The sequence below is a fragment of the Mustelus asterias genome, chromosome 26 (genome assembly GCF_964213995.1).
Source record: "Mustelus asterias chromosome 26, sMusAst1.hap1.1, whole genome shotgun sequence".
Taxonomy (NCBI): domain Eukaryota; kingdom Metazoa; phylum Chordata; class Chondrichthyes; order Carcharhiniformes; family Triakidae; genus Mustelus; species Mustelus asterias.
This window is the reverse complement of record NC_135826.1, coordinates 34388146-34411760: the sequence shown is the minus strand read 5'-3', so window position 1 is coordinate 34411760 and position 23615 is coordinate 34388146. Positions and strand designations below refer to the sequence as shown.

Below are 23615 nucleotides of genomic sequence, written 5' to 3'. Positions count from 1 at the left end.
AGTTTTTATACTAAAGGCTCGATATAAATAAAAGCTCTTAAAACATTGAGTATTTGGAAAGACCAATCCATCATATTCAGCATGGTTTTATGAAGGGTAGTTCATGCTTGCTTGAGTTCTTTGAGGACATAACCAGCAAGCTGGATAATGGGGAACCCTGTGGATGTGGTATATCTCGACTTCCAGAAGGCGATTAACAAGGTACTGCATAAAAGACCGATCCAGAAAGTGAGATCGCAGGGGATTGGGGGTAGAGTGCCAGATTGGATTGAGGATTGGCTGACTGACAGGAATCAAAGGGTCGGGATAAATGGGTCCTCCTCTGGCTAGCGAAATGTAACTAGCAGGGTGCCGCAGGGGTCAGTCCTCGGACATCAACTGTTTCCAATCTATATAAATGATCTGAAAACAGGGACAGAGTGTAACATAGCAACAACTACCGATGATACTAAAATAGTGGGAAAGCAGGAAATGAAGAGGAGATAAAGATTTTACAGATGGATATAGGTAGACTAGGAGAATGGGCCAAAATTTGGCAGATGAAGTTTAATGTAGATAAGTATGCGGTTATCCATTTTAGCTGAAAAAATAGAAAGACAAATTATTATCTAAATGGAAAGCAGATTCAAAATGTGTCCGGGCAGAGGGATCTGGGTGTCTATGTTCATGAATCGCAGAAAGTCGGTATGCAGGTGCAGCATGTAATAAAAAAGGCAAATGGAATATTCACATTTATTGCAAAAGGATTGGAATATGAAAGTAGAGAAGTGTTGTTGCAATTGCATAGGGTGTTGATGAGACCACATCTGGAGTATTGTGTCCAGTTTTGGTCTCCTTATTTGAGGAAGGATGTGATGGCATTGGAGGCATTTCAGATGAGGTTCACCAGATTGATTGCCGGGATGAAAGGGTTTACGTATGAGGATGGATTAAACAGTTTGGGCTTATACTTGCTGGAGTTTAGAAGGATGTGAGGGGATCTAATCAAGGTACATAAAATACTAAAAGAGATTGGTAAGGTAAACATAGACCAAGTGTTTCCCCTGTTGGGGCAATCTAGAACAAACGGTCACAGGTTGAGAGGTGGTAGATTTAAAACTGAGATGAGGAGCAACTACTTCTCACAGAGGGTGGTGAATTTTTGAAACTCGCTGTCCCATAGCATGGTGGAGTCTGAATCATTGAATGGTTTCAAGAAGGGGATAGAAATATTTCTGATTTTTAAAATGGGTTAAAGCGATATGGGGAACAAGTGGGGAGGTGGATTTGAGACCAGGGAGAGATCAGCCATGATCTGATTGAATGGCAGAGCAGGCTCGAAGGGTTGAATTAGAACATAGAACATAGAAAAAATACAGCACAAACAGGCCCTTCGGCCCACAGGTTGCGCCGGTCATGTCCCTACCAACCTAGGCTTATATATAGGCTTTCCTATAACCCTCAATCCTATTAAGTTCCATGTACTCATCCAGAAGTCTCTTAAAAGACCCTATTGAGTTTGCCTCCACCACCACTGATGGCAGCCGATTCCATTCACCCACCACCCTCTGAGTGAAAAACTTACCCCTGACATCTCCTCTGTACCTACTCCCCAGCACCTTAAACCTGTGTCCTCTCGTAGCAGCCATTTCAGCCCTGGGAAAAAGCCTCCAACCTCTCAACATCTTGTACACCTCTATCAGGTCACCTCTCATCCTTCGTCTCTCCAAGGAGAAAAGACTGAGCTCCCTCAACCTATCCTCATAAGGCATGCCAACCAATCCAGGCAACATCCTTGTAAATCTTCTCTGCACCCTTTCAATAATTTCCACATCCCTTTTGTAATGAGGCGACCAGAACTGAGCACAGTACTCCAAGTGGAGTCTGACGAGGGTCTTATAAAGCTGCATCATTATCTCCCAACTCCTAAACTCAATCCCTCGCTTGATGAAGGCCAGCACACCATACGCCTTCTTAACCACCTCCACTACCTGCGAGGTGATTTTAGAGTCCTATGGACCCGGACCCTAAGGTCCTTCTGATCCTCTACACTGCTAAGAGTCTTACCCTTGATATTATACTCCTTCATCCCATTTGACCTGCCAAAATGGACCACTACACATTTATCTGGGTTGAAGTCCATCTGCCACTTCTCCGCCCAGTCTTGCATCCTATCTATGTCCCTCTGTAACTTCTAACATTCCTCCAGACTATCCACAACCCCACCAACCTTCGTGTCATCAGCAAACTTACCAACCCATCCCTCCACTTCCTCATCCAGGTCATTTATGAAAATGACAAACAGCAAGAGTCCCAGAACAGATCCCTGGGGCACACCACTGGTGACCGACCTCCAATTAGAAAAGGACCCACCTACAACCACTCTCTGCCTTCTGCAGGCAAGCCAGTTCTGGATCCACAAGGCAACAGCCCCTTGGATCCCATGCCCTCTCACTTTCTCGAGAAGTCTTGCATGGGGGACCTTATTGAATGCCTTGCTGAAGTCCATGTAAACCACATCTACTACTTTTCCTTCGTCAATGTGTTTAGTCACATTTTCAAAGAACTCCACCAGGCTCGTGAGGCACGATTTGCCTTTGACAAAGCCGTACTGACTACTTTTGAGCATACTAAACTTCTCTTAATGTTCATAAATCCTGTCCCTCAGGATCTTCTCCATCAACTTACCAACCACTGAGGTTAGACTCACCGGTCGGTAATTTCCTGGGCTATCCCTATTCCCTTTCTTGAATATAGGAACCACATCCGCAATCCTCCAATCCTCCGGAACTTCTCCCGTCTCCACTGACGATGCAAAGATCATCGCCAGAGGCTCTGCAATCTCTTCCCTCACCTCCCACAGTACCCTGGGGTACATCCCATCCAGTCCCGGACTTATCTATCTTGATGCTATTCAAAATTTCCAACACATCCTCTTTCTTAATGTCCACATACTCAATCTTTTCAGTCTGCCGCAATCCTGTAGTACAACCACCCAGGTCTTTTTCCACCGTGAATATGGAGGTAAAGTATTCATTAAGCACCTCTGCTATTTCTTCCGGTTCTGTACATACTTTCTCACCTTCACATTTTATAGGTCCTATTCTTTCACATCTCATCCTTTTACTCTTCACATATTTATCGAACGCCTTAGGGTTCTCCTTAATCTTACCTGCCAAGGCTTCTCGTGACCCCTTCTGGCTCTCCTAATTTCTTTCTTAAGTCCCTTCCTACAAGCCGTATACTCATCTAGATCCCTATTATCGCCTAGCTCTCTGAACCTTTTGTACGCTTTCCTTTTCTTTTTGACTAGGTTCAGCGCAGCCTTCGTGCACCACGGTTCCCGTAACCTACCAAAACCTCCCTGTCTCATCGGAACGTTGTCACGCAGAACTCCAGACAAACATTCCTTGAAAATCTGCCACCTTACTTCGGTACTTTTCCTCGAGAATACTTCCTTCCAATTTACGCCTCTAATCTCCTGCCTGATGGCTTCATATTTCCCCTTACTCCAGATAAACACTTTCCTAGGTTGCCTGATCCTATCTCTTTCCAATGCTAGCGTAAAGGAGATAGAGTTATGATCACTATCCCCAAGATGCTCCCCCACTGAGAGATCCGACACCTGTCCAGGCTCATTAGTCAGTCCCAGATCGAGCCTACTTCTGTTCCTAATTCCTATGTTCCTATATGGAATGAACCTCATTTGACCGTGACAAAAGGAACATTTTTGACAATGTATTTAATTATGGTCTGTGACTTTAAAGCAACATTTTAATTAGTTGAAGCCGCGCGATCAGAATATTTTCATAATCTGATTTCCAATAAAGCCAGTGGCAAAAAATCTGCATCACTTCTCACGCTATGAAAATATATTTTTCTTCATTCATTGTTTGTAGTGGGAGTCCATATCACCCATTAAGTACACACAGTTTTAACAGCACTGAATTCACTCAGTCGGAGTAAATAAGGATGGCCTGGCCACTGTTATTCAGGTGAATAAATGTGGAATTCAGCCCTTTGACTTTGGTTCAAGTCTTTGTTTAAATTCAAAAGAATTAAGACGCAAACCAAAGGCAAAGAGTGTGAATGAAGAGTGATGTAGCATTTCTGTTCCTTAAAGCCAAGAAACAGCAGGATTATCATTGCAATGTGATATACCCTGTCAAAACACGAGATGTTGCTGCATGTGTAATCACTGGATTATGTTAAGGTTGTTAGTGATTCAAACATCTTTTATTTGTACTTATCTCTCTTCAGCACTTTCAAAAACGTACAATCCTGAGATAGCTCTGTTCCTTGAAATAGGAAATAGCACCTAACAATTCCATGAATGGGATCAAGTTTCAAATGGACACTTTGCTGTACTTTTTTGGGACAGGTTATTTGTTTCTAGTTACTGAGAAACATAGAATAAAATAAATTTTTAAAAAATGGTCCTGGAGCTAATTTGCAGTTGATTGTGTTGATGTCAAATAGTTTGCATTCCATTGATGGGAGGCCTGGGGTGGTGGTATTGTCACTGGGTTAGTAAATCCAGAGACCCAGGGTAATGCTCTGGGGACTAGGGGTTCGAATCCCACCCCGGCAGATTGGTAAAATCTGAATCTGGAAAAACCTGGAATTAATAATCTAATGATGACCATGAAACCATTGTTGATTGTCGTAAAAACCCATCTGGTTCATTAATGTTCTTGAGGCAAGGGGATCTGTCATCCTGGTCTGGCCCACATGTGACTCCAGGTCTTAAAAAATTATTTCTGAAATGTGCTAACAAGGCACTCAGTACGAGAGAATTGAGGATGGGCTATAAATGCCCAGATCCCATGAATGAATAAAAAAAGAGACAATTTGGATGTGAAGCCACCCGACTTGCAGTTAGACATGAAAGAGTGCAGGAGTTTGTTGCTGTGAATGTGGGATTTAAAATATTCTTTCATGAGTTTGTTAGGGTTTGGGTTACTTCTTCCCTTTCTGTGGGCCTCACATTTCACACACTACTTGTGGCAGAGTAGGTTGATGGGTGACCTACTTTCAGCCTTTGTTGGTGCATCTGTGAACTGCCCATTAGGAGTTTGTGCAGTAGATTGTTGGAAATAATTTTCTTGCATGTATCTGACTGATTAGATATACGGAAAATTGTAGGTCCCTCTCAACTTGCTCCATGATGCCCTTAGAGCAGGGGACTGGTGGTGCAGAGTAATCAATTTTAATTTTAACAATGCTGATATTGCTTTTAGTTTGAGAATCATCGACAGAAAGTTAAAGAAAAACAGAAAATAATCACAGAGCACTGACTGTAGCTTAACAACCTCTGGGGTTAGAGATGGTGAACAGCCAGATTTGCCCTTGGAGAGGCAGGGATATATCTGCCCCCTTCCTGTCATCCCATCCCAATCTCTCTCTCCCATGCCCAGCCCCTGCAAGAACTTGTCCGACCCAAACAAGAGTTATTAATTGCAAAAGGAACCATTTAAATTCCAGCCAAGGATATAATTCCTCTCTGAGATTGATTACTTTAATCAGGTAAAGGTTTGGACCCTTCCTGGACATCTCAAAGGGACTCAGACCTGCTGCAAATTGGTGTGGGTTACATTCATGTCTTTCAAGGGTGTAAAGAGCGGAATTCCCTTGGGAAACCTGGAAACTCCTTTAGCATTGGCACTCGGTATGAGGGATCGGTGTAATATCACCCTTCTTTTTCATTCTTCTTTCATATTCTTCTTTATGAGTATTCTTCTTTAGAATAGAGGTTGACATTCTCACCTGTCACACAGGAGACTGGGGTTCATTTCCCCAACAGGGAGAAACTTACTTTGGGGAGGCACGGTGGCACAGTGGTTAGGACTGCTGCCTCATAACGCCAAGGTTACGGGTTCGATTGCCGGCTTGGGTCACTGTCTGTACAAAGCCTGCACGTTCTCCCCGTGTCTGCGTGGGTTTCCTCCAGGTGCTCTGGTTTCCTCCCACAGTCCAAAAGATGCTCTGGTTAGGCACATTGACCATGATAAATTCTCCCTCAGTGTACCCGAACAGGCGCCAGACTGTGGCGACTAGGGGATTTTCAGAATAACTTCATTGCAGTGTTAATGTAACTTGTGACACTAATAAATAAACTTTAAACTCTCAGTAGAATTTAAAGCATCTAAGTGGACTTCGTGAAAGAAGAAGTCAACTTTTCTGTCCACTTCAACCTCAGAAGTTCTACAAGCCGTATCTCCACTGCTCTCTCTCAAGAAGAATCTGGAACTCAAACAAGCACAAGGTTGAAATCCAAGCTGCAATTGATAAAAGTTGGAGTTGGGCTACAACCTTATTAAAAACCACCTTTCAAGAAGCGTGCCAAATTAACTGGGGCTTCATAAGTTGACCACAATGATTCTGCCAAAGAAACCTCTCAACTATAATGTATGCCCTTTGGTATCTCATTATGAATGGGAAAGGTTTAATGATGTTGAGGTGCTCATTTCCCTGAATTAAACAGAGGCTAATATGTTATAGCATATCCAAAATGTACAAAACTTTAATTTGGGTGAATAGATCAAAGCTGTAACTCGCGCTAAGTTCAAGGAAGTTTCCAGTTGACCTCTAAGGGATTTTCACAGTAACTTCATTGCAGTGTTAATTGTGACATTAACCAATAAACCTAAGAATGTATAAATAAAGTCAAAATTGCTCAAACTTATTAGATTGTGTGCAAAGAAAATTTCAAGTGGTTTTGGTAGCGGAGCATGTGATGTTAGGTAAACAACCAGCCTTTTAGCAATCTGCAGGAAACCAAAACGCAGGAAGTGACAAGAGGCTTCCCTGCCTCATTCACATGTGGTTGATCTAACATGGTATGTGAGACGCAGGTGCAGGACAGTAGTTAGGTTTTTAACAGAAGCCTTTCACTTGTAAGCAAATGTTCACATATTGTAATAAAACATTGAAAGAACTTGGTTTTAAGGCAAGTTTTGATGTTCTAATATTTGTTAAGAAACAAAAGGGATAACATTTTAATTGCCTTTGAAATTGTGTGCAAGAATCGCAATGGGAGACTAACTAAACCATGGCCGTTCAAAAATAACTTCATGCAGCCTGCTAATTATAATGATAGGAGTGTCAAACCCTGCACTGAATGTGTTGTTCCGTGGCTATGTCTTAACTTGGGACCTAGGTTTGTGTGTAGCTAGCACCAAATAAAACAACCTTGCACTATTTAAAGTCAGCTTGCACTTTTTACAGGGTATGTGGCTGTAGGAGAGATTGGAAGTGATGAAAGAGGGGATAGAACATAGAACATAGAACAGTACAGCACAGTACAGGCCCTTTGGCCCACGATGTTGTGCCGAGCTTTGTCCGAAACCAAGATCAAGCTATCCCACTCCCTATCATTCTAGTGTGCTCCATGTGCCTATCCAATAACCGCTTGAAAGTTCCTAAAGCGTCCGACTCCACTATCACAGCAGGCAGTCCAGTCCACCGGGATCTTGGGTTCATGTCACTCTATCTGTAACCCCCACGACTTGCCTGGGCTTGCAAAATCTCACTAACTGTCCTGGCTGGAGACAATACACATCTCTTTAACCTGTGCTTAACCCTCTCTCCACCCACATTGTCAGTATCTTTAAGACTTGATTACCTGTAAAGACTCGCGTTCCAACCATTATTTTGTAAATTGAGTTTGTGTCTTTATATGCCCTGTTTGTGAACAGAACTCCCACTTACCTGATGAAGGGACAGCGCTCCGAAAGCGAGTGGCTTGTGCTACCAAATAAACTTGTTGGACTTTAACCTGGTGTTGTGAGACTTACTCTCATAGAATGACAGTATTTGTCCTTGCACCACTGGCACTCTGCCAGTCTCCTTGCTCGTGCCTGGCAGTAATCCAACCCAGACTGCTGCCACTGGCGCCAAGGCGGTTTTGTCCGAAGACAGGCCATCTATCCCCAGAACAGCTCGAGGGCATCATGCAAGTTTATTGACAGTCTGGTGTCCCTCACTGAACTTCATCAGCCTCCCATCGTCAGTTTACAGTCCCTGGGGTGGGGCACTAGGCGAGGCAAAAGCACCAGGCATCAAGGGAATGCACAAGGGTGATGAGTTGCGTTTTGTAAGGGAGAGGAAATACATCAGTCCTTTAATTGTATTATATACAAGCCTCCAATGGCAATGCATTAACCACTTGTGACAATTTTTCATGTCTGCGTTTGCTTTTTGATTACCTGAAAATTATTCTTGCTGTTCGACTATTTATAATGTGATACAATACAATGTCAAAAGCTTTCAATTGGAAATCCTACTTGTGTTACTTGCTCTGTATATTGATCCTTCTGTTTTTTTTAGATACAAGAGGACCATAAACAATTCCAAAGTGACGATCTAAAGCAGGAAAACTTCAAGTGACCATGCGTGATGTTGCTTACAACTTGCCATTTTTTTATGGCAGCATATCCCGTTCTGAAGCCGATGAATACCTAAAGCTGGGAGGATTGTCGAATGGTCTCTTCCTGTTGCGCCTATGTCTGCGTAACCTTGGGGGTTATGTTCTATCGGTTGTCCATGACCTGAAGGTCTATCATTACTCCATTGAACGTCAGCTGAATGGAACTTACGCCATTGCCGGTGGCAAGCCTCACTGTGGCCCCGAAGAGCTCTGTGAATATTACTCTCGAGATCCTGATGGATTGTGCTGTGTACTTGTGAAACCCTGCCTTCGACCGTCTGGTGTCGAACCCAAGCCTGGAGTGTTTGACAGCATTAGGGAACACATGTTACGAGAGTATGCTCGCCAGACATGGAACCTTGAGGTAATTGTTAATTACGAATCACTACACAGCTTAATGAAGTCAATCCAACCACAATTAGACTTGAGCTGTTCTTCATTTCAGGATGAAAACTGGCCAGTGACAGGAATGTGTAATGTAATAAATAACTTAAATACTCCGGAGGAAAGCACCAAAAGTATAAAGTTAGTCCATGAAAATTTACAAATTAATCAAAATGACAATTAGATTCTGGTAGTGGACTTCAGCTAGGATTGATATCGAAATTCTCAGTAAAACATTCATAGAATCATAGAATCCGTACAGTACAGAAGGAGGCCAGTAGGCCCATCGAGCCTGCACCGACAACAATCCCACCCAGGTCCTATCCCCATAACCCTACACACTTACCTTACTAATCCCCCTGACACGAAGGGGCAATTTAACACGGCCAACCCACCTAATTTGCACATCTTTGGAGTGTGGGAGGAAACCGGAGCACCTGGAGGAAACCCAAGCAGACATGGGGAGAATGTGCAAACTCCACACAGACAATGACCCGAGGCCGGAATTAAACCCTGGTGCTATGAGGCAGCAGTGCTGACCACTGTGCCTACCCGTGCCACCCACATTCATAGCATTTCTGAAATTTCAACAAATGGAATTTTTAAAATGTGTGGGAATTCAGTTTTAATTCCCAATTTTAATAGTGCATGGGTGGGATTCTCTGGTCTCATCCATGGCAGGACCCATTGCGAACAAGAAGACAATTTGGCATTCAAGCCAAAACTCCATTCACTTTCAGCAGCACGAGAAAATCCCAGCCACAATGGGTGGCACGGTGGCACAGTAGTTAGCACTGCTGCCTCACAGTGCCAGGGACCCGGTTTTAATTCTGGCCTTGGATGACTGTGTGGAGTTGGTATGTTCTCCCCATGTCTGCGTGAGTCTCCTCCGGGTTTCCTTCCACAGTCCAAAAATGTGCAGGTTAGGTGGATTCGCCACGGTAAATTGTCCCTTGGTGTCCAAAGATGTGTAGGTTAGATGGATTAGCCATGGTAAGTGTATGGCGTTGTGTGGGTGGGGAGAAAGTCTGGGTAATATACTCTGTCAGAGAGTCGGTGCAGACTCGATGGGCCAAATGGCCTCCTTCTGCACTGTATGGATTCTATGATATGATACGAACGAGGATGGAAGATTTTGGCCTATGAGTGCACCAAGGAAGGTGGTGGGGCTAGCATTAAATTCACACAACTGCATAGGGTGATTACAATACCACAGGACTGACTCCTGCCAGGAGGAATTGATAGGAGGACCAGTCAACAAATGGGAACTGGAAGTTTCCTGTCAAGTGGATTCATAAAGGACAAGGTGAGGATCCCCAGCTGATTGTAGTTTAAGGGGGAGGGGGAGCTTTAATCTCACAGTCAGGAGAGAGGCGAAGCCCAGGCAAAGGAGGCTCCAAAATTTGCCAGCAGTTCCAGGAAGTTGCCTGCTGCTCCTGGCTAAGAAGGAAACCATAAAAAATTCAATTTACTGATTCTCTCAGCCTTCTTCTGGGCCCACTCCTGCAGGTTACCCTGGCAAAGCCAACATGGCTGTGTGAGTTTTTGCATTACAGTAGGTCTCTTTCCTTCAAGCCTTGTACACTAGCCAAAATTCACCTGTAGAAAATGATGTAGAAAATAGTGTGCTGTTCAAAAGGTAATATTATGATGCTCTAGTTTTAACCCCCCTCATGCCCTATTCCACTTTGATGAGGGTTATTAAAACCAGGCCTTTAATGATTATCACACTTCCAAAATTTATTAACCGTACTTCTTAAACATTCATCTGTGATTGGTTTATTTGAAATCGTTATCCATTTTCTCAGTCTTTGCAAAGAAGAATGTGAAATACTGCAAACTACTTTCTTCACGGTTTAATGTGTATTTGTAAGTTGCTCTGCCCAGTGTTGCATAGTGTTTAACTTTTTGCGTTATTGCAGCAACTGCAGACTTATGTGTCTACTGTTGCACGCAAACACACAGCCTTTTAAATCGAGCATCGAGGTGAAAAAGGAAGACGCCTCATGGTGGGCTGGGGGTGAGAGGAGGAGAAGATGATTGTCCTTTCACACCCTCATTGCAGTGTAAGTCTAGCAATGCAGCTGTCATTCACTCACTTTCATCCCAAGTGAAACAGGATAGCTTTCAGGATTCAGCTATTTGTTGTAATTATTGAAAAAATGCCAACCAGAATAAGCATGAATTTTAAATGAGAAAGGGAGAGAAGCAGCATGCTGCTGTGAAGAAAATATGAAAGCATTATAACACTTTTCATGACCTCCAGATGCCTCAAAAGGCTTTACAGCCAATGAGTACCCTGCGGTAAACAGTCACAAACACAATGGCCGAAACTCTATCACCTCGCCTGCCTGGAATCGGAGCGGGCGAAAGCGCAACAACGGAAATTTCCGTTCACCTCGGGCAGGAATCTATGGTCTCGCCTGTCCCAATGGGCAGGACTCTCCAGCCGCGCTGGCCCCAAAACCGGAGAATCCTGCCTCAGGTCAATGGAGCTTTGCGTGGTCGCCCCCCTCCCGCTCGCTATGATTCCCATGGCAGGTGGGCAGGACAGGAGAATTCCCCCCAATATGATGACCAGAAAATCTGTTTCTTGTGATGCTGATTGAGGGATTACTATTGATCAGGACACTGGGGATAATTCCCCTGCTCGTCCGCAAAATAACAGCATGGAATCTTTTGCATCCACCCAATGATGACAGATGAGCCCCAGATTAACATCTCCTCTGAAATACAGCGCCTCTGATAGTGCAGTGCTCTCTCAGTACTGTATGGGAGTGTAGGCCATGATTTCTTGCTCAAGTCCTGGAGTTGGACTAAAACCCGAAGCATTTTGATGCAGAGGCAAGACCTAAAAGGATGTCAGTCAGCAGGAGTGATCTGAATGAGACGGAAGGTCCGTCACTAATGATGGGAGCTCAGGCAGGATGAAGGGGAGATCAAGAGCGATTGTGGGCAGGTGAGGTTGGGAGAATCGGGGGTAACCAAGGGTAGGCCAAAGGTGAGAAGGAGAGGATGACATACGGGGCGGCACGGTAGCACAGTGGTTAGCACTGCTGCTTCACAGCTCCAGGGACCTGGGTTCGATTCCCGGCTTGGGTCACTGTCTGTGTGGAGTTTGCACATTCTCCTTGTGTCTGCATGGGTTTCCTCCGGGTGCTCAGGTTTCCTCCCACAGTCCAAAGATGTGCAGGTTAGGTTGATTGGCTATGCTAAAATTGCCCTTAGTGTCCTGAGATGCGTAGGTTAGAGGGATTAGTGGGTAAATGTGTAGGGATATGGGGGTAGGGCCGGGGTGGGATTGTGGTTGGTGCAGACTCGATGGGCCGAATGGCCTCTTTCTGTGCTGTAGGGTTTCTATGATTTCTATGAGCTCCATGGTGATTCACTTCTCGGCCTTTTGGCGATGATCAAGTATCAGATCAAGCCCAAGATAGGGTGCAATGCCTTATCTTGTCAGCTTGGATCTTGTTTGTCTCTCTTATGGGGACATTGAATTGGATTTAATTGGAATTTGAATTTGGTTTTTGGAGCTAGCATGGAATAGATTTGGATTAACCCAATGTACTCTGAGCATTGGCTTTGTAAATTTAAGAATGGAGTAAAAAAATGTTTAAAAAATGATGCAGAGGCAAGGGTGCTAGCCACTGAACCATGGCTGACACAACATATTAAGTAAGGCTTTAAATGCCTGGTCACAATGGAAACTTAGGCCTTAGTAACAGACAGAAGCCAAAGTCTTCCAATGCATCTCACAATGCAGTCCTGTTGTGGGAAAGAATACCGGAATGTTCCGACCAAGGGTCCGTGACTCAACGCTAACTGTGTTTCTCTCCTGATAGATGCTGAGTTTTTCCAGCGTCCTCTGTTCTTGTGACTGCAATGTACTTACCTGACCTCACATTTCACGTTCTTCCTCCTCCAAAATGTTGACTTTTAAAACTAAATTTAATTGACCAAAGTAAATATATTATATCCAAATCTTAATTAAAATACAGGTTCCGACAGAGCAAGTAACACAAGAATAATTTTCGGGTAATCAAAAAGCAAAAGCAGACATGAAAAATTGTCACAAGTGGTTAATGCATTGCCATTGGAGGCTTGTATATAATACAATTAAAGGACTGATTTCTTTTCTCTCCCTTACAAAACTCAACTCATCACCCTTGTGCATTCCCTTGATGTCTGGTGCTTTTGCCTCACCTAGTGCCCCACCCCAGGGACTGTAAACTGACCATGGGAGGCTGATGAAGTTCAGTGAGGGACACCAGACTGTCAATAAACTTGCATGATGCCTTCGATGCTGTGCTGTGGAATATTAGCATACATGTTCATTGGACATTCCTTTCTATGCTACTTGTCCTGTCTAAATTGAATGGATTGAAATAACAAAGGAAGTACCTTCAGATGAATGTTAGCACTTTTATAAATTACTATGCCATGTTATGATAATTACTGACTATTCTTGCCAAGCGAGCAGGACGTATCTACTGATTTAGCAAACCAAATGTTGTGAGCCAGTTAACCAACACCAGGGTTCCTTGTGAAGGGTGCATCCCTGTCCTTTTCCCTTAACCCCCTGAGATACATTTCCAGCATTTATGGCCAGAATTCTCCCACCTCCCCCACGGCTGGGATTTTCCAGTCCCGCTGCTGTGAATGGAGATTTGGCTGAGCGCCACATTCTCCATTCTCACTGGCAGCACGAGTGAAATTGGAGAATCCTGGCCTATATTTGTGATTTCAGACTTCCAGCATCTGCTGGTCTAAGCTATCGTGAACCACAGGCAGGCAACGTTTGAACCTATTGTACATTAATGCATGCTTTCTTGACGTCAAGTGCTTGATTGAGGGAGGTGCTTAAGATAGTTTAAAGTTTATTTATTAGTGTCACAAGTAGGCTTACATTAACACTGCAATGAAGGTACTGTGAAAATCCCCTAGTCGTCACAATCCGGCGCCTGTTCGGGTACACTGATGGAGAATTTAGCACGTCTTTCGGACTGTGGGAGGAAACCGGAGCACCCGGAGGAAACCCACGCAAACAGGGGGAGAACGTGCAAACTCTGCACAGACAGTGACCCAAGCCGGGATTCAAACCCGGGTCCCTGGCGCTGTGAGGCAGCAGTGCTAACCACTGTGCCACCATGCCGCCCACGTGGATAGTAGATAATGTTGGAGAAAGCGTTGAAATGGCGATAAAGCTGTTCAATATTAATAGAATATTTGAATTGAGTTCTTCCATGGTGACAGCAGTGAAGTGGAATTTTAATCTGTAATGCACGAGTTAAGATTGAATCTATGTCAGAAACACGCAGGGAGATTTTCAACTCATGGTTGCCATGATGTGGAGATGCCGGCGTTGGACTGGTGTGGGCACAGTAAGAAGTCTCACAACACCAGGTTAAAGTCCAACAGATTTGTTTGGTATCACAAGCTTTCCAAGCACTGCTCCTCCATCGGGTGACTCACCTGATGAAAGAGCAGTGCCCCAAAAGCTCATGATACTAAACAAACCTGTTGGGCTTTAACCTGGTGTTATGAGACTTCTTACTCAACTCATGGCTATCTGTTTTTCACCTGAAGCAGCAGCTAGAACCCTCAGCCATTGGAATGGTATTCAGGACTCATTTGATGCATATTTAGAAGTTGCCAATCACGATCATTCCCTCATTGCTGCAGATTAGCATCTTTTTGTGCATCATTCACACGAGCTGCCTCCGTGCTTTCTTTCCCTCTTCATAAGTGGGTTTCCTTTGGGTGCTCCAGTTTCCTCCCACACTCCAAAGATGTGTGGATTAGGTGGATTGACCATGCTAAATTGCCCCTTAGTGTTAGGGGGACTAGCTATGGTAAATGCATGGGGTTATGGGCTTGGGGCCTTGGGTGGAATTGTGGTCAGTGCGCACTTGATGGGCTGAATGGCCACCTTCTGCACGTTGGGATTCGATGATTCTATGAAGAATTCACCCCTAGCATTGAATTTGTCGACACTGCCCTGACAAAAAGAATTTAATTCAACTTGCTCATTTTAATTGATAGGCCATTATTGCTGAAGATATATTTTTAAGAACCCTTTTTGCTCTCTATTACTTTTCATTGTGTTCTTATAAACTCATAAATTATCCCTGAGCAGCATTTTGTTGACTGATTTAGCCATTGAGATCTAAAGGTAAAGTCGCCAGAGTCTCCAAAGATTTGCGGGTTAGGTTGATTGTGGCCCTGCTAAATTGCCCATTAGAGTCGAGGGATTTGCAGAGGGTAAATATGGGAGTTATGGGGATAGGACATTGGGGGCACTGCTGTCAGTGCAGGCTTGATGGGCCAAATGGCCTCCTTCTGCACAGTAGGGATTCTATTGTCCCAGGTGACCATAGACTGCTCTCCCCTTTGAGGGAGAGAGCTGACTGGTGGTGATTTAACCTGAGGATCACCGCATCTCAGGCAAGGGGAAAGGTTGAGAAGGCAGGGCCTTCATGAATTGAACCCGCACTGTTCAGGTCACTCCGGATCACAAACCAGCCGTCCAGCCAACTGAGCTAAACCAACCCCCACGCTGAGAACTACCATGAAGAAGACAGGATCTTTTAATTATCTTACATTGGGGCGCCCCCTGGAGAAATACCCTTGAAACAATTTCAATATAAAAGACGTGACAGAACAAAGGTTACTCAAGGAATCTTAGCTTTGTGTTAGCTGCTTTAACAGTTATGGTGCTGTTCTTCAAAGCTTGAGAGAGGAGCCAAGCCGCATTCAAATAAATACAGAGAGAGTTATTTGCACAGTAAGTGTGAGGCCCGGAGGTATTTTTGAACCAGAGAATTACTTTTTCAAATTTGACAGGCTGTGAAAGCAACTAAGGTTTATTTAAATGGGTTCTGTAGGTTAAATCTTTAGGTTAAGTTAAGTAAGATGAAATCTTCACAAAGAATTGTTAGTCTAGTTAGCTTCAATCAGTGGGAAGAGGCTGTATGAATAAAAGAATACGCCAAAGTATGCTGGTTGTGACTATTTACTGTTTTAATTTGATCTTGGATACCTTTTTCAAGTCTGTTTGCAGGTTATGGGTAAGATAGGCAAGTCTACATTTGTTGCCCATTCCTAGTTGCTCCTGACAATGGCGAGTCCTGACCATGAATCATTGCTGACCAGTAGTGATGGTATTAGAGACCATCAATATCCAGCAATTTCCTATCCAAGAGTAGGAAATTCCTGGATATTGATCAATGACAATTGCTATGGACAGAATTTATCTGGCCCCTTCCAGTCTGTAACCAGGATGTTTGGCGTACGCAATTCTTTACCCTCAGAGTGATATTTCTTCATTTAAAGTAAATTCCAGCTACAGGCCTTTTGGTGATTTTAAAAGGAAAGAAGGTTATTTATTATCACACAAGTTGGCCCAAATGTTTAAACCACAACGTCTCAATCAGTCGGCTCACTCACACTATCACGCACATAGATTAGTTAGGGATGACATTAACGCCATAATTATAAACAAAATCATAGAATTATAAATAGAATTTATAATTCAGCCTCCACAGGTCTGCTGTCTTCTCAATTGAATTCATACTTTAGTTGGAGTGACGATCTTTTTGAAACAAATGGTTCTCATAAGTCTGCTATGCCTCTTGGAGATGAATAGCCAAGAGACTGGTTCTGGGCAGACTTGGAAGCTGGAACAATACAGTCATTTGGCTGCAGTAGAAGACGTTCTGCTCTGATGGTTCAGATGTTTCTGACATTTTGGATGTTTCTCTGTTGGATTTGCTTTGTTTAAAATATTTAAAACTGCAGTCCTTGAAAGCCAGTTTCAGTCACATGACAGCAAGATCAACAGCTCTGGGATCTTGACCGCCGTGATATAATGACAGTTGACAATGGCCGTTCACTTCTTATATTTGCCCCAACTTGAGCTTAAGTATTCTCCCTTATTCAATATGACACTATAGTCTAGAGATTTCATATACAGTGATTCAACCTTAAACAATGCAATGTGTAATATATGAGCAGGAGTAGACCATTCAACCCTTTGAGCCTGCTCTGCCATTCGTTGTGGTCTTAATTCCACTTTCCTGTCTGTCCCCCATAACTCTTGACTCGCTTGTCTATCAAAATTCTATTTAACTCTGCCTTGAATAAACTCAATGATCCAGTCCACACTGCCCTCTGGGAAAGAGGGAACACGGGTGGAATTCTCCCAAAAAAGTTCGAAGTGTTGAATTCGTGGGAAAACTGGAGTAAATCATGTTGTTTTTTTCAGTGGGAGTTCAGAGAAATATCTCCCACACTCTGTGCACTGCAGAGGCCACCAGCGTGAATATCATTAAATTTCAGGGGACGGGGCCTATTCCCACCGGAGAGGCTGAAATCAGCAGGTCTTTGGGCATGCGCAGCAGCCTCGAACTGTCAGCCGCCCCGTTTGCTGGTCAGCTTAATCGCTGGCCAACCTGGGACCCTCGCAGCACTGCCCCTCCCATGGGCCCGACCCATTTCCGGGCCAGCCTTGACCCCCCCCTCCCCCCACGCCACCCCCCCCCCCCCCCCCACCCCCCCACCCCCAGTCCCAGACAGACCCGATCTCCAGCACCCCCTCCCCCAGAAGTGATGATCGCCCCACCCCACTCCACCGGCAGACCCCACCCCCGGCAGGCATGCTCCCCCCCAGCCTGCCCCAATCTCCAGCCTCCCTAAAACAGATTAACCCCCTTCCCACCCCCACCCCCCCAGCAGTACCTTCCCTCCAGCCGGCCCCAATCGCTGGCCTCGCTCCTGCCCTCATCGATCCCCATGCAGACCAAGAACTTTCACAACACCCATGCAGAATGGCAGCTGGACTCCCCACTCCCACTGATTGCCCCGAAGCCCTGCCCCTGCCTGGCCCTGCCCCCTATAGGCCCCACCCCCTTGGCACTGCCTGAGGCTCTGTGGGCAGTGCCAAGGGGAAGCCTGGGCATGGGCACTTTGCCCCTTGGGTAGAGCCAGAGGGCACAGGCTGGCACTGCCAGTGTGCCCATGCCGCCCAATCCCCTGGGGGGCCTCTATTGCCCCCCCCCCCTTCACTACAGCAGGGTCAGGCCTCTAGTTCCTCGAAAGTGGGGAGCTAGTCTGAACCCCGCTGGAGTGAAATACTCTTGGTGCGTGGGAGATCACATTAAAATACCATTAAAATTAAAATAAATTAAAATAAGATGTGAAGTACTTACCTGGTGTTCCCGTCGGTTTCCAGCACAAATCAAATGGCGCCGGAAATCCAGCACTGGGAGATGCGCGCGCGGCGGGAATGTGTGCGCGAATCCCACGCACGCCCGGACGCGAGGTTCTCACACCACACTGTGCTAGAAAACTAGTGCGGCGGGGTGGGAGAATCATCCCCCACATTGCTCCTCATCTCAGTCATATAAGGGAAGCCTCTTATTCTCAAATTGTGTCCCCTGTTTCTAATCTTTCCCACAAATAGAAACATCTGCCTATCGATTCACATCTGGGAACTTATAAAATAAAGGCAAATTGTTGTGGACGTTCAGGATCGGAGATGTTTCAATAACATCACCTCTCATTCCTCTAAAGCCCAATCGGTATAGGCCTCTGAGTTGAGTGACCCTTCTCTGGATTGTTTTTAACACACATATATTATTTTCAAATAAGGAGACCAAATCTGTATACAGTATTACAGATGTTGTCTCACCAATGCCCTGCACAGCTGCACTTTTATATTCCATTCCCTTGCAATAAATGCTAACATTCCATTTGCCTTCCTAATCACTTGCTGTACCTACATGTTAACTTTTCCTGATTCATGTACTAAGACACCTAGATCCCTCTGTACCACTTAATTCTACAATCTCACTATATGTAAATAGTGTACTGCTTTTTCATTCTTCCTGCCAAAGTAGACAAGTTCACATTTTCCAAAATATACTCCATCTGCCAAATCTGTGCCCATCCTACGAGAGGCATAGATAGGGTGGATAGTCAGAGGCCTTTTCCCAGGGTGGAAGGGTTGACTACAAGAGGGCACAGGTTTAAGGTGAGGGGGGAAAGTTTAAGGGAGATATGTGGGGAAAATTTTTCACACAGAGGGAACGTGCTGCCAGAGGAGGTGGTTGAAGCTGGCATGTTAGCAACATTCAAGATGTACCTTGATAAACACATGAATAGGAGGCAAACAGAGGGATAGAAACTGCATATCGGCGCAGGCTTGGTGGATCGAAGGGCCTGTTTCTGTTCTGTATTGTTCTTTGTTTTCTTTGTTCATTTAACCTATCCATGTCACCTCCATGGCACATGGAGCACCTCCATTTAACCTCCATAGCACATGGAGCACACCAGGATGATAGGGAGTGGGATAGCTTGATCTTGGTTTCAGATAAAGCTCGGCACAACATCGTGGGCCGAAGGGCCTGTTCTGTGCTGTACTACTGTATGTTCTCTATGTTCTATGCCCTTTTTCAGGCTGTCCACATCCTCTTGACAATTTACTTTGCCACCTATTTTGGTATCATTGGCAAATTTAGCTACCATTCTTTCGGTCCTTTAATCCAAATCACTGATGTAGATTGTAAATAGTGGAGACCTCAGCACTGATTCCTGTGGCACTTGTTATGACCACGTAAGCAGGGGTAAAAAATGAATCCCCTAATTTACCACTCCACGTCTGGTTGTAATAGGGCTTTGTGAAGGATTTCGAAGGGTTCCCAATGTCTGTGTTTAACCATTTATGTATTGATTGCAAGAAAACAAGTCTGGCAGGTTTTCTTGGAAATGTTAAAACAAAAGGGGTTTTTATTGAGTTAAAAATCCACCCAGGTATAAAAAGCAAAATATATTTTTTAATAAGGTAAACCCACCGCACTTCTCAAACTTTCATGACCTACACTCACACATACATAAGCATGCAAAATTTTACAAGTTATACTGGAGGTTATTACTTTCTTAGACAAATTTAAATTTCAGTATTAAAAGATAAAAAGAGAATTCACAGTTTGAGTTCTTCCCTGTTGCAGAGATTTTTCCTTCTTCCTTTAAATATCAGAAGTTGAGTTGAAGTCCACGTAACTGCAATTGCTGGAGGAAATTTCCTTTTTAATCTATTATTTGTCTTTTCCAGAAATTGATGAGTTTTTGTGCTGAGTTTGCTTTTGATGGAAATTCATTATCTCTGTGCTGGATTTTAAAACTGTAAGAAATAGGGCTTTAACTTGAGGAATATGGGAGAAGGGAACTCCTTTACTGTTCCATTTGCATTTTCTCCAGACTCCTACTTGCTCCTGTGTTTAATAAGCTGCATTAAAGAGAATTCAAAAGCGGTTACTCATCACACAACCCTCTTACCCCACAATAATTTTAGAAAGGGTTTGTTTATCTGATGTCTGCATTGGCTTTTGTTCTATGGCTTATTTTATCCCAGTCATTACCTTCTGAGGGATTCATTATCCATTTTGATGACCCCTTTCCAGGTAGCTATTGTACGGGAGATTTTCAGTCTCCATTGGTGTGGTATCTTGCAAAGGTGCAAATGCTATGTCCCTTTCCTTTCAATGGCTGATTTTTCAAGTGGACTTTACACCCTCGTTTGTGAAATTCTATAAGCAACATGTCAGGCCCTGTCTGCAATGCAATCCATGAAAAACTTTTCATAAAAGTGATCAACTTACAATATCAGACATTAGGTGACTTGTGGCAGCCATCGTTAGCCAATGTATTTTATTGTCTTGTAAAAAGTACCAGTTAAACTGTTCAGTATATCTTTCATTAGGTGATGAAATTACAAGTTGATATTACTCAGTCACAATTTATGTCATCATAATACAATCCATATTTTGCCAATCTGAAAAAGACCAATTTAACCCTACTCTCCATTAGCTGTTAGCTAATCACTCCTTTATCCATGCTAATATCTTCTCTTATCTTTTGTAGTAAGCTTTGATGTGACACCTTATCAAGTACCTGTAGCTTAGCTACAAAGGTCAAAGTTACTGTTCCCACCAACCCCTAATTACATCAATGGCCGAACCAGACAGCTAAAGTTCTCACGTTTGAGATGAACTGCCTTATCAGGGCAGCTTGAACAGCCCTATTCCTAAAGTGGCTTTGGGAACCATATTGTTCAGAACTTTTGCTGATAAGACTCTGCACATTCTGTGTATTCATTGTTCTGAAGATTGTGGCTCGTCTCAAACTACCTTTATCCCATCATGCTGTTGGGCAGCCTGCTTTTGGCTAAACTGCACACTGTTTTAAAAATACATCTGAAATACATTTTAAAACCCAAAATACATGTTTAAATCAGAAATACTCATTCAAATCTCATACTTATTAAAAGCTCTTACTGTGGGTATGTGTGTTTTTATACAGACAGTGCCTCTGTTAGTCTATTAAGTCTGATCTAAGTCAATTTTCTTGGTGCTGTTGCTTTAACAGTGTCTTAAATCCCTGATTATTTGAAATTTCTCTAACCTATTAGGAATTTCTCCAACAGCCACCTTCTGCACTGAAGGGATTCAAAGGGTGTGATCTTACCTGCCAGTCACACCACCCTCCCATTGGAGCGAAGACTGAGAATTTGGCGCCAAGCCAAATCTCCATTCCCTTCAATGGGATGGGAAAATCCTGCCGACATGAACAGTCAGAAAATTCCGGCCTATGACTCTATGATTAGTATCAATGTGTCCACAACAACTGGATTCTCCCCCTTCCATTATAAATTACTCTCCAGACCTGATCAGGTAACTTGACACTGGCAGGGTCATCTAGACTCTCACTCTCAGCTGCAGAGATCTGTGACAATCCCCTTTACAATACTCTCCCCTACTATCAATATATTTCTATTAATTCACCCACTTGAATAGCTTCCACGGTGCCATAGTCAGTTTACTCATCCACCTGCAGCCCCCACTTTCATCTCCATGACCTTTTGTTGTTCCTTGCAGTCTTGGGCAGAGCAGGAGCCATACCAAGCTTTGATACAACCAGAAAGAATGCTTTCTATGGAGCATCTGTAAAAGCTAGTGAGAGTCGTAATTGACATGCCAAATTTCCTTAACCTTCTGAGAAAGTAGAGGCGTTGGTGGGCTTTCTTAACTATGGTGTTGGCATGGGGGGGCCAGGACAGGTTGTTGGTGATCTGGACACCTAAAAACTTGAAGCTCTTGACCCTTTCTACTTCGTCCCCATTGGTGTAGACAGGGGTATGTTCTCCTTTACGCTTCCTGAAGTCGATGACAATCTCCTTCATTTTGTTAACATTGAGGGAGAGATTATTATTGCCGCACCAGTTCACCAGATTTTCTATCTCATTCCTGTACTCTGCCTTGTCGTTGTTTGAGATCTGACCCACTACGGTGGTGTCGTCAGCAAACCTGAAAATCAGAGTGGCAGCCACATACGACAAGCTCTTCATTCCAGGGATCATTCTTGTGAACCTCCTCTGGACCCTTTCCAAGGCCTGCACATCCTTAGATATGGGGCTCAAAACTGCTCACAATACTCTAAATGGGGTCTGACTTGTCCAATGCAAATGAATTGGAGCCCTGTAAACAAGGATAAGAGGTCGGCACGGTGGCACAGTGGTTAGCTTAGAAACCTTAGAAACCTTAGAAACCTTACAGCACAGAAAGAGGCCATTCAGCCCATCGAGTCTGCACCGACCACAATCCCACCCAGGCCCTACCCCAAATCCCTACATATTTACCCACTAATCCCTCTAACCTACGCATCCCAGGACACTAAGGGCAATTTTAGCATGGCCAATCAACCTAACTCGCACATCTTTGGACTGTGGGAGGAAACTGGAGCACCCGGAGGAAACCCACGCAGACACGAGGAGAATGTGCAAACTCCACACAGACAGTGACCCAAGCCGGGAATCGAATCCAGGTCCCTGGAGCTGTGAAGCAGCAGTGCTAACCACTGTGCTACCATGCCACCTGCTTTGCTGCCTCACAATGCCAGGGACCCAGGTTCGATTCCCGGCTTGGGTCACTGTCTGTGTGGAGATTGCACATTCTCCCCGTGTCTGTGTGGGTTTCCTCCGGGTGCTCCGGTTTCCTCCCACAGTCCGAAAGATGTGCTGGTTAGGTGCATTGGCCATGCTAAATTCTTCCTCAGTGTACCCGAACAGGCGCCGGAGTGTGGCGACTACAGGATTTTCACAGTAACTTCATTGTAGTGTTAATGTAAGCCTACATGTGTCACGTCAAGGCTTATTAGAAGAGATAAGAAAAGATATTAACATGGATAAAGTTTAGAGCCCCATTAATGACGTTAATGAGTATTTTTCCAACAGTTCACTTCTGATGTTGGAAGCAAGTGTTGAAAACTGTAACTGCCATTGCCAATAAATGAACACATTCACCCATGCAGCAGTCATTTCTACTGTTTTTTCTACTGTTAAATAAAATTAAACAGAAACTTACGCTAAGGTGCTTGGGTAAAGTTATTTTAATGGGGTGAATAGAAAATACAATTTCCTTTAGCTAAGTGATCAGTAACAATGTTTCATGAATAAAAAAATGGCACTAAATGTGGTTCAGCAATTTTCTTTTGAATATTTAGCTGCAAGGGTGAATTGAGGTGGATACCATTGGATCTTTTAAGAGAAAACTGGATAAACTCTTGAAGCTGAGGAAGATACAGAGCTATGAGGAGAGTGTGGGGCAGTGGATTAGGTTTGGATTGCTGTAGGAAATAATGGGTAGATTTACAAAGAACTGCACTAGTTCTTTCTCGACTAATTGTATCACCTTAACCATCTCAATTTCCAACCATTAGAGGGAGACATTGTTTTCTCTGAGCGTTTGTAGGAAGTTACTTTCAATAAGGT

At 44.0% G+C, this 23615-nt stretch overlaps 1 protein-coding gene across 1 annotated transcript in view; it reads left to right on the top strand.

Annotated features, from left to right (window-relative positions):
* zap70 (zeta chain of T cell receptor associated protein kinase 70) overlaps positions 1-23615 on the top strand; it is a 94461-nt gene that overhangs the window by 19672 nt on the left and 51174 nt on the right. The window contains exon 2 of the mRNA XM_078198784.1: positions 8308-8771. Coding sequence (XP_078054910.1) covers positions 8370-8771 — 402 coding nt within the window. The 5' untranslated portion in view covers positions 8308-8369. The remainder of the gene's footprint in view (positions 1-8307; positions 8772-23615) is intronic.